Source organism: Sinohyriopsis cumingii, chromosome 18 (assembly GCF_028554795.1).
Source record: "Sinohyriopsis cumingii isolate HCF-2022 chromosome 18, ASM2855479v2, whole genome shotgun sequence".
Lineage (NCBI taxonomy): Eukaryota > Metazoa > Mollusca > Bivalvia > Unionida > Unionidae > Sinohyriopsis > Sinohyriopsis cumingii.
Window position 1 is genome coordinate 65,469,949 of NC_142978.1, and position 12,942 is coordinate 65,482,890.

At 36.1% G+C, this 12,942-nt stretch overlaps 1 protein-coding gene across 1 annotated transcript in view; it reads right to left on the reverse strand.

Annotated features, from left to right (window-relative positions):
• Positions 1–816: 816 nt before the first annotated feature.
• LOC149776816 (uncharacterized) overlaps positions 817–12,942 on the reverse strand; it is a 38,494-nt gene continuing 26,368 nt past the window's right edge. The window contains exons 7-10 of the mRNA XM_089941524.1: positions 9,806–9,855; positions 4,290–4,434; positions 2,149–2,246; positions 817–1,137 (exon numbers count right to left, since the gene is read on the reverse strand). Coding sequence (XP_089797650.1) covers positions 946–1,137; positions 2,149–2,246; positions 4,290–4,434; positions 9,806–9,855 — 485 coding nt within the window. The 3' untranslated portion in view covers positions 817–945. The remainder of the gene's footprint in view (positions 1,138–2,148; positions 2,247–4,289; positions 4,435–9,805; positions 9,856–12,942) is intronic.

Sequence of the window (12,942 nt, forward strand, 5' to 3'; positions counted from 1 at the left end):
CCCACAATATGTGGAGGAATCTTACCAGAGAGGTTTAAGCACACCATCCAGATCTGTCCAAAGGAAAGAGAAAAGACACCTAATCTGTAACTTTGAACACAAACTACAAACATTAACCATTAGGTCAGGCTGTTTGTTATATGACAAAAGTAATGGTAGTCCATTTAATTTGCGTTCTATGACTAATTTTATTATATAACTATTTTTGTGATAGAATGTTCTTTGTATCACTGATTTTGTTTTACAATAATAAAATGTAGAATGTGTTACTAGTTTTCCTTCAATAATTGTCAGAGGTATCTTCATATTGAATAACCCTCTCTTCCGCCGATAATGATCTCTATCTCTCTCGCTTCTGATAAAAATCAGAATACACATACAAAAACACTGATAACATTTGATGTAACATCTCTTGGTGGTTTTTTGGTTTTTTTTTTTTATTCCTTCATATTACACACTGACAATTTAGGCAAATCTTTGATGGAATTCTGGATTTTGTAATATTTGCTTCTGTTGGTTAAGAGACAGCTAACATATACCTGGCCTGAAGAAAAAAACAGTCTGCAACGAGTAACTGATGCAGTCTGTTTGATGATGTTCAGGCTGCAGTTGGCCTATATAAAGTTTATCTGATCAGAAAATCAGAATCTGACAAGAGAAACATATTTCAGGTTAAAAACAGGAATGCTTTATATAAAATCAGAATGGTTGGCATTTCTGTAAATAAAGTGTACATAAAACTTGAAATGAATCAGCGTAATTCAAGAGCAAGACAAGAACATACGTCAGAACAAATCACAGACAAAATGCATCCAAGGCAGTTATTAGACCAGCTTTAATACAGCTTAGCTTGTAAACAAAGGCAATTATTTGAAATAAAATTGTTGCATTTTTTATTATGAAAAAAAGCAAGAAAAAAAAAAATGGTCCTAAATCCATTTATTACTATGGATTGATCTTAAGTTTCAAACTGCTTAGATTCCTGACAAAATGCATTGGCAAGGTGGCTGACACATAAAAGTTCTTTCCATCCAGGAACTCTGGTATCATGACTGACAATGCATGTAAGTGCATTGGCACATAGCGTACTTTACTCTGCTGAACCTTCAAACTGTGAAGAATATCAGGTGGTAATTTCTGAAATGTGAAAGATAAAAGGTATTAAGTTTTTTATGTGAAAACTGTGTTGTGTATCTTGCATTACTTCAGCAACTTTGGAACCATATACAAAATGGTAAAGGAAATAGGTTTGCCCTCATGCAGGCATTATTAATAATAATTCAGTGCCTTCCTTAACACCATGTGCTTTTATTTCTTTCATTTGTTTGTTAAACTGATTTAACAATGAAAATTCAAAATATAACTCATAAAAGCTGGGAAATGAATGTAAAATGATTCATTTTTAATTGGATATTTCTTTATTCGCATGATGAACCAATAGGATATACTTGTGGTTAGGAGTGTAGTTACTCACTTATAAGTCGAATCTGACTCCAAACTATAGAGACCCACATCTGCTGTTGCATAATGCACCAGCAAACCTAGGTCTATGCAGTTTGTGAGGAGGAATCAGTAAAACAAACAGCAAAGACCCTGATCTGCTGGCACATTATGCAATGGCAGATCAGGGTCAATCTTGCTTGCAGTTGGAGTCGACTTATAAGCAAGTACTTATGGTACAAGAGGAATTAGAGTTGGGGAAGGCAAAAGAATATACCTTAACATAGCTGGTTCAGCGTCTTTGTATGCAGGGCTGTCTCTAGTTATTTAAACAGGTGTTTCTGATTCAAAAAAGGGAGGAGGATGCAAGTGAAGTGAAACAAGCTGGGGGTTGGGTTGAAAGCATCATCCCTCAGAAAAATGTGAAAGTCTAAAACTATAATCGTAAATGCTCATACATTATGGCACCATCAGATATCCTTATCTCTGATGCTTTCCCAATAAATAATCATATAAAACCATGATAGAAATATAAATCCATCATAGAAATATACATCCATGATAGAAATACACTGTGCCATACAACTGTGAGTTTTATGTATAAATGATAATAGTTCAAGCTAGTTCAGCTGACTTTACGTGAAATATCATTTCAAATTTTGAAACACAAACACCAAAATGTAAGAAGAAAAACACTTTGTTACTCACCTGAGGTGCCAGTTTTTCAAAGTGAGAATACTTGTGATCTCCCAAGATAGGTGTATTGAGACCAAAGGCAAGGTGTACCCTTATCTGGTGTTTAATTCCTGTAATGTAGGTATATAATATATTGAATAATCTGTCATTTCTCTAAAATATTTAACAAATAGTATACAAAAATTACATATAATATAGCAAGTTTTATTACTGTACCATACATCATTCATGTTTTTCACAACATATGTAGAGAGTGGTCTGATATTTACATCAGAACACAATATCTGCAGAGCCAGTAAACCTGAGTGGTCCAATATTGACATCAAAACACAATATCTGTACCTGAGTGGTCTAATATTCATGTCATAACACAATATTTGTAAAGTCAGTGTACCCAAGCGGTCCAATATTCATGCCAGAACACAATATTTGTTGTTGTTGTTGTTGTTCTAGGGTTTAATGCCATTTTTTCAGCACAGGTTGGCTATACATGGTGGCCAGTATAAATGGTGGAGGAAGAACCCTGGAAAACCCAGGGAAGAACCACCGATCCACGAGAAGCTACTGGCAGGCTTTCCCACGTACCCATGCTAGCTGAGCCTTGGACTCCACAATATTTGTAAAGTCAGTGTACCTGACTGGTCTAATATTCATGTCATAACACAATATTTATAAAGACAGTGTACCCAAGTGGTCCAATATTCATGTCATAACACAATATTTGTAAAGACAGTGTACCCAAGTGGTCCAATATTCATGTCATAACACAATATTTATAAAGACAGTGTACCCAAGTGGTCCAATATTCATGTCATAACACAATATTTATAAAGACAGTGTACCCAAGTGGTCCAATATTCATGTCATAACACAATATTTGTAAAGTCATTATACCTGAGTGGCCTAATATTCAAGTCAAAACACAATATTTGTAAAGACAGTGTACCTGAATGATCAATTTGTGTATAATTGTTGAATACAGGCAACCCTGTATGTGATTTGTGTGACTGTGTACCATACAAACAATATTTGGGTTTCAGGAATACACTCCACTAATGTAATACTATAATAGGAATCTCTAACTGTATCTATTGGTAACTAACCTGTTTCAGGTATACAGTCCACCAAAGCAGCACCACAATGGTAATCTCTGTCTTTAGTAACTAATCTACTTCAGGTATATTCTCCAGCAATGCAATACTTCTATGGGAATCTCTAACTATACTTAGTAACTAATCTGTTCAGGTATATACTCCAGCAATGCAATACTACTATGGGAATCTCTAACTGTATTTAGTAACTAACCTGTTTAGGTATATACTCCAGCAATGGAATACTACCATGGTAATCTCTAACTGTATCTATTGATAACTAACCTGTTTCAGGTATATTCTCCAGCAATGCAGTACTACCATGGTAATCTCTAACTGTATCTATTGGCAACTAACCTGTTTCAGGTAAACACTCCACCAATGCAGCACCTCACTGGTAACCTCAGAGTCCAGTAACTAATCTGTTTAAGGTATATTCTCCAGCAATGCAATACTACTATGGGAATCTCTAACTGTATCTATTGGTAACTAACCTGTTTCAGGTATATACTCCAGCAATGCAACACTGCCATGAGAATCTCTAACTGTATTTAGTAACTAACCTGTTCATGTATATACTCCAGCAATGCAATACTACCATGGGAATCTCTAACTGTATTTATTGGTTACTAGCCTGTTTCAGGTATATACTCCACCAATGCAGCACTGCCATGGGAATCTCTAACTGCATCTATTGGTAACTAACCTGTTTCAGGTATACACTCCACCAATGCAGCACTGCCATGGGAATCTCTAACTGTATCTGTTGGTTACTAACCTGTTTCAGGTATATACTCCACCAATGCAGCACTGCCACGGGAATCTCTAACTGCATCTATTGGTAACTAACCTGTTTCAGGTATACACTCCACCAATGCAACACTGCCATGAGAATCTCTAACTGTATTTAGTAACTAACCTGTTCATGTATATACTCCAGCAATGCAATACTACCATGGGAATCTCTAACTGTATTTATTGGTTACTAGCCTGTTTCAGGTATACACTCCACCAATGCAGCACCACCATGGGAATCTCGAACTGTATCTATCAGTTACTGACCTGTTTCCGGTATACACTCCACCAATGCAGCACTACCATGGGAATCTCTAACTCTGTATCTGGTAACTGCTTCATACTTAGGCTGGTAGTTCTTCTTCATCTTTAACAACTCTCGCTGTTCCCCATAGTCTGGCCTAAGTACCATCTGAAACAATCAACATCACATGGATAAAAATCACTCTTGAAAGCCGTGTTCAAAATTCTATGTTCAGAATCTGGGCCAGAACCTAATGAAGCAAACAGCAAAGTCCATTAAAATGTATTGATCTGAAAGTCCATTAAAATGTATTGATCTGAAAGTCCATTAAAATGTATTGATCTGCTCTGAAAATGTTGTACTTTTATGCTGGCAGCTTGAAGTAGCAGTTGAAAGTCACTTTTCACTCATTCACTCTAAATATTTACTCAATTTATACTGCTCTGACTATTTTTCTTTAAAAACTTTGAGTCTAAAATATATTTATATTACCATTATTTATCCTAAAGATCATTTTCATTACAATACCATAAATGTGAATAATTTAACTGACATTAAGAAGAAGAAAGAAACACCAATCAATAACAAGAGTCCCTTGCAGGGACTGATGCTCTACTGGCCAAAAAAAGATTCCAGGAAATCAAGACAAGACAATTTCTTCCTGTTAACTGCTGAGATTTGATTTGGTGGGTTGAGCACCATTTTTCAGCACATGATACACTATACATGGCAGCCAGTATATCTGGTGGAAGAAAAACCTGGGACCCCCCCCCAAAAAAAACCCAACACACAGGAAGCTACTGGCAAGCTTTCTCATATACCCATAAAAGCAGAGACAAGATTTGAACCAATGCAGAGGTAAGATGTCAATGATCTGTAAAGATTAGTGCCTTAAACCACTCAGCCACATGGGGCCTCCTGAACTGCCATGTGTTGAAACCATCTCTGATATTCTTCAGTGACTGCAAGATTTTCAAATTAGCTGCTGTGGTGGCCATCAGTGTTTCCCTTTATGCACATTTGTGCGTCAAGGATGCATGCTAAAGAAAATTGACGCGCACATTTTATTGACGCAAAGGATTTTCATAATGTGATCAGGATTTATTTAATACCCAATACATTGGACGATGGATGACCTTCTATATAATTTGATCATAGGCACTGACTGGTTCCCTGCTTTGTTTGCTCCCTGCCTTGCACTCCTCTGTTCGTATAGCATAGAGCACCGCAGGGAACACATGAAACAAGGAACCTGACTAGCATAGGCAATGTTATGATGAAGTAGCTTCCCCAAATCTTGTGAGCTCTCATGCAATTTCCATCGAGCTCAGCAAGCTGTCATCTAAATGTTTAACCTCAATGCTTGTTGCACGAGAAAGTGATCTCCAGATTAAAATGTCGTGCGCTAAAAATCATTAGTGAAGAAAGTGAAAGAAGCAGAACACAAAAGAGTAAATGTTGATCTAACTCTAATGAAAAATGGAGAAAATAATTAGATTGACTGGAATAAGGCACATCCATTAGGATTACCAGTGTGACTGCAAAAGTGAATAATCCTTTTGTGACAGGGTTTTAGAATTTTAAAAAATCTGCCCGCATTCGCCACAAGATATCTGGAGAACACATTATAACCCAAGACATTCTTTCAAAACAAAGAAATCAGCAAACTTGCAGAGACAAATGCATTATTTGGATTACAAAGTCAGCAGGTCATTGCAGATTTTGTTGGTTTTTAACTTTGCTGCAATAAAAGAAAGATCTTAAAGTTTAAGTGTAACTTATTAGAAAGAAGATGAATCATTATCCTCCTTGATACCTGGAGAAATGTGGTCTAGGACGAAGTACAATGAAACCAATGATAGTACACATTTTATAAAAGGCAGTAAATTAACTGCCATTTGGTTAAAAAGATTTATTTGGCTTTTGTACAGTAGTTCGCCTCTTGAAAAGCCCCCCTGACCAGCGGCTACCCACTCCTTGGGGCTAGAATCCGTTGGCACCTACAAGTTTGTGTTCAAAAGTACCCCTTGCGAAAGGCCACCCGGCTAACGTGACCAGTGGCCAGCATATTAGTGCAATAATATAAAACTTACCCCTCACAAGCGGCCGCATTTTATTTTAATATGTATCCAGAACCAGTATTTTATTCATAATGTGTGTTAAGTAATCCAATTTATGTTTCCCGATGTCAGGTTTTCGTTATTGAAAGAAGTGTTGACTATGTGTTGACTAAAGTACATGTACCACTAAGGTTAATATTATATCATTTACACCTCACGGGAAGCCACATTTATTCCATAAAGCCGAGAAACACTCAAATTTTAATCCATACAAAAGGGTAAGTACATGTAATCCAATTAGCTTTGCTGCTGTGTTATCATAAGATGTCCGGTTTAGTCACTGATAATTGCTAAGATTACAATTATTGAACAGTAGCAACAGCTCAAAAGTGGCAGTATCGATATACAATACACAAGTCAGCAGGAAAATGGTTTGATACCCTTTATGGCTTCCCTTAGTAAGATGTTGAGCTTGTTGACTTTAATAATTAGTGGCTATTACTACTGACAATAACTGTCAAAATTACAAATAAACGCCGCGAGGTCAAATCTGCGTGATGTTAATGGCACATATCAAAGCCGTTTTAGTGTAAAAAAAATATATATAAACAATAGGGTGCCAGACTGCGACTAACGAATCACGTGACAAGATCACTTCCTTTATAAACACACTGCAATTTGTTTAGATGCATAAAAAATTGTTTTATCAGTATTGTACATGAATAACTTACTGCAAAAAGATCAACATGTCATCGAGGAAAAGAAAAATTCTCAGTTTAGAAGAGAAAGTGAAATTAATTCAACTGACCGAGAGGTGGGGGGGGGGTCGAGGATTCTCGCAGAAAACTAATGTCGGAAAGACTCAGATAACAATATCGTGAAAGATAAGGAAACAATTCTGCAGAAGTGGGAAGGTGAAATGGATGGAGAAAGGAAGATTGTTTGAATCCTGATTTGAATGACAAGAAAAAGCAACAATTTTGTCAGTTGAATTGGGATATGACGACTTTACCGCAAGTAACGGATGGTTGCACAGATTGCAAGTGCGATACAATATAAAGTGTTCTGTCCTTAGTGGAGAATCAGCTGATGTTAATAATGAAGATTGGAACAAAAGAATAAACGATATATGCATTGGATATGACAGCAAGGATATTTTTTATTGTGACGAGACTGGTTTGGTTTTTAGACTGTTAGTGTTACCAACAAAGTGACAGATGATGTGATTTGTAACATAATTATAAAGACAGTTTTAAAACTATATCAATGGTTATTCATAACATTCTTTTGAAAATGATGAAACAGTTTGTTTTACATTTATTTCACAACATGCATGTGATTTTTTAATGAAAATATTAAATGTTTTAGAATTAAATGTACTTGTGACTTTCTTCATATGTATTTACTATTCACTTTTGTCATCCCCCTCTAGAAAGGCCACCCTCATTTTAAGGCCACTTCCCTGCTGCAATAGGGGTGGCCTTATAAGAGGGGGACTACTGTGTTGGCTTGTATGTAATGTGTTGGACTATAATATTGCTTCATATTGATTATAAAGAGACTGTTAATAGAACGACTTTAAAAGAAAAATGAACTAATAAAAATATTCTTTGAATGGACAATGCATTTGTTTGTTAATTGTGCATGTTGGTTTATTTGTATGCTTAGAGAGTGAGAGAGAGAGTATGTTGTGCAAGTTGCAATATCCTATTTCAAGCTGAAAAAGTATGAATTATATGAAAATTTGTCAGTACATTTTTGACCCCCACATTTTTTTTTTTGACCCCCAGTTCTGACACCAAGGTTTCCATAACCCTCAATTTAACACCCCTAGGGGATACACTGGTGGCCATATCTGAGTGTTGGTTTGGCACTGCTTTCGTTTAGGACCAGGTAGACATCATTAGAAGTCTATTGGTCAAATTGTTTCAGTCATATCATTTCCATGTCTATAGTGTGAGTTTATAGTGATAAGCACTGGGGCATCATGCCATAGACACGTAGCATCATATTCCACAATCACATTATCCTGACTCCAGGCCTACCAATAACCTCTTATTGCTGAGCACCAAGCGAGGCAGCTGCAAGTACCATTTTTTACAAGTCTTTAGTATGACTCGGCCGGGGTTCAAACCTGCAACCTACCACATCCGGGGTGGATGCTCTAACCACCAGGCCACCAGAGAGGTTGCACAACTTTCTATTTTAAAAAGAGTAGCGATAACAAGATTCTCAGCAGAAACCCTATTCTGATATAACCATCCATTCAACAGAATCAATAACACAATTTTCAAAATGTCCACTGCAGTGACCATACTGCAAGTGGCACCACTTTCATACAGGACCAACTTGACATCATAGGAATTATTCTTGTGAAAACCCACTGTCAATATGTCTTTTTATTCAGAAGGAGTAGCAATGACAAGATTTTCAAGATAGGTGCCATTTTCATTTAGGACCAACTAGACCATGGGATGAATCTGTGTTTCAAGTTTCATGACAATCCCCGAAGTGGCTTAGGAAGTGTGTGTGATTTAGATTTTTAACATAGCTTAAACGATATTAATCATATCGCTACAATGTCTGCAGTGTGGCAGTTTATAGTGATGTCTATCAATCAGGCATCATGCTGCAGACATGTAGCATCAGGTCCCACCCAGTCACATTATCCTGACACCAGGCCAACCAGTCTAACTTCTTAATGCTTAGAACCAAGCAAGGCAGCTGCTAGTGCCATTTTTAAAAGTCTCTGATATGACTTGGCCAGGCTTAAACCCAGTTTACTAGGAAGACTGGCAGCATCAACTTTGTGTTAACAATTAGATGGATGACGGACAATATACCATCTTATGGATTATACGTATTTGATGTATTACTAAAACACACAGCTATATCATTCAACTGTTATGAAATCCTTCTTTTATACTTAGCAATACAGTTTGTGGAATTTTCAATGCTAACATTTATGATTAATAAATTACAGTTCCTATAAAAATAAAGATGCAACTAAAGTGGTTTACAATATAACTCAAACCAATTCATGCTGGAATGTCATGTGCACCTTAATGTGATTGTATATATTCACAGTTTTGTGATTAATTTGGCACAAAAGACTGAAACAACAGTTGATTCCTACTCTATGTTAAAAATGGGACATAACTCTGACAATAACTGTTTCATATGTTAAGCATGGGACATAACTGTGGAATAATATTTACATCTTTACATCATGATAAAAAGTAAGTATAAATAAATAACAAAACAATCCCTCAAGAACTGCACAACTAGTTGCACGAAAGATTTACAAAACATAATGTAAATGAAAGTAAATAATTACCATTACTGAGTTTGTAAATGTATTTGTAGCAAAAGCAAGGTTGAAAAATTGCCTCTTTTAATGTTATTGTTCTTGGCAGTGATAGTATTTACATACAAAGAGCAGGATGAACTTATGTATCTGAAGTCTATTTCTCCCTTACCCGAGTCTTTCCCTGCACCGTGCCCTCAGCCATCGGTATGTTTATGATGCCTGCAACATAAAGGACAACACATGACAGTGAAACAAGCCATAATAAAGCAACACCAACTCGGATCAGCATTGAAAAATTACATAAAAAGATGACAGCTTGTAAATATTAGTAATATACTGTATAATGAATAATGATACTGTATAACAAATAATGATACTGTATAATGAATAATGATACTGTATAATGAATAATGATACCGTATAATGAATAATGATACTGTATAATGAATAATGATACTGTATAATGAATAATGATACTGTATAACGAATAATGATACTGTATAATGAATAATGATACTGTATAATGAATAATGATACCATATAATGAATAATGATACTGTATAATGAATAATGATACTGTATAATGAATAATGATACTGTATAACGAATAATGATACTGTATAATGAATAATGATATCCCTTTAAGAATAGTATATCATAACATATCTACTTTTCTTTCATTATGCTATATTTTTTAAGAGCTATTTTTTTTGCAGATATGATGGAAAGTTTGCATCCTTGAAATTAAACAGAAATCAATTCAGTTTTCATGAAAGATCATAAATAAACAGTGATCTGCACAAATAAATAACTGTAAATTACAGTAACTGCAATTAAACATTGGTTTATAGTATTAGGAAACGGAATTAGCACATCTGCAATTGCTTTAAAATGGCTCTTAAGCATTTCAGATAAAGTCCTACAAAAATGCACTTATTTTAGGAACTTAATTTTACAGTTAATGAGAACAGGAAAAAAGTATAATTTTGGAGGACATGCCATTTCAGCCAAGAATTTTGATACCCTATATGCTTGATTTTAAGTCAATTCCAACTACAAACAACACTGACCCTGATCTACTAATGCATAAGGTGCCAGCAGATAGTGTCAATGTTGTTTTCTGTACTTATTAATCCTATCAAACTGCATGAACCCATTTTTGCAGTTTGCTGTTTTACTTGACTTAGAAGCGAATACATACACTAATATATAACGAAAACCCAATTAAAATAGTATTTAATAATGTGTCTACTTTTGCTAAAATTACTTATTTTTCATGTTCTATTTTTTTTCATACTTGATGCAGAGGCTGTATTCACGATATTAAATAGCAACTAGTTCCCAGTTTTTATGAAATTTGTATCAATAAACAATTAACTTCTTAGTAAAATAGCTGCAAATTTGTTTGACAACCAGAAACAAAAAATTAAAGTAGCTGCAAACAGAAGCTGTATTAAGAAGTTGCCTTATCTCCAATTTTGTTTTCTAATGTTCTTAATCCTTCTGGATAAAGTATTTCAAGTCTTACAAATATGTGCTTTTATTAGGAACACAATTTTACACTTAAGGAGAATGGGAAAGAAGTGCAATTTGAAGAACATATGACTTGATCCAAGAATTTAGTTACCGTATATACATGTTTATAAGTCGAGTCCAAGTGTAAGCAACATTGACCCTGATCTGCTGAAGCATATTCTAGTTGTAAATCTGGGTCCATGATGTTGTTTGTTCTGCTGAATACTCCTATCAAACTACACAGATCCAGATCTGCTAGTACATCATACAATAACACAGCAATTTACAATAACATCCCATATAACAGTATTTAACAATGTGTCTGCCAAAACTTTACGCTGGTAATATAACTGGATACAATGCTTTTAGTGTTTGACATTAAAGATAAACAAAATAGATATTATCTGTCATGATACTAAAGGTGGAAAGGAAGGGGATGAAATTCAAATGAATACTTTCTGGATTTTGTGTACAGTGAGCCCATGTTATGATAGTACACTGTGCCCATGTTATGTTGTTGTTGTTGTTGTAGGCTTTAACGCCATTTTTCAGCACAAGATAGGCTATACATGGCGGCTAGTATAAATGGTGGAGGAAGAACACGGGAAACCCCCAGAAAGATCCACCAACCCATGAGAAGCTACTGGCAAGCTTTCTCACATAACCACATTAGCCAAATCCGAGACTCGAACTCACGCAGACAGAGGTGAGATGGCAGTGATCTGTAACGGTGAGCGCTTTAGACCACTCGGGGCCCTTGCCCAAGTTATGAAATACATAGTGTATCCATCTCATGCTTGTACAATGTGCCCATGTTATGATGGTACAGTGGGCCCATGTTATGTGTACAGTGTGCCCATGTTATGATGGTACAGTGGACCATGTTATGATGGTACAGTGGGCCCATGTTATGATGTGTACTGTGTGCCCATGTTATAATGTGTATAGTGTGCACATTTTATGATGTAAACAGTGCACACATGTTATGTGTACAGTGTGCCCATGTTATAATGTGTACAGTGTGCTCATGTTATGACATAAAATGTGTGCAAATGTTATGATGTGTACAGAAAGCCCATGTTATGATTGTACAGTATTCACATGTGCTATGTAAAGTCAGCCCATTTTATGACATGTACAGCGGGCCCATGTTATGATGTGTACAGTGGGCCCACGTTATGACGTGTACAGTCTGCCCACATTATGACGTTTTCAGTGTACCCATGTTATGATGTGTACAGTGTGCCCATGTTATGCTGTTTTGGGCTTAATGCCATTTTTCAGCACATGATGGGCCATTATAACTGGTTGAGGAAAAAACTCCCCAACACAGGGGAAACCATTGATGATCTTTCTCACATATCCACACTTGCTGAGCCCGAGACTTGAATCCATGTGGACAGAGGTGAGATTACATGGATCGGTAAAGATGAGTGCTTTAGTCCACTCTACCAACCGGGAACCCAAAGCCCATGTTATGAAATATACAGTGTGCCCATGTCATGATGTGTACTGTCATGATGTTATACAGTGTGCCCATGTCATGATGTGTACAGTGTGCCATGTGATGTGAACAGTGTGCCCATGTGATGATGTGTACTGTCATTATGTGTACAGTGTGCCCATGTCATAATGTGTACTGTCATTATATGTAGTGTTCCTACATCATGATGTGTACAGTGTGCCCATGTTATGTGTACTGTCATTATGTGTAGTGTGCCCACATCATGATGTGTACAGTGTGCCCATGTCATGATGTGTACAGTGTGCCCATGTCATGATGTGTACTGT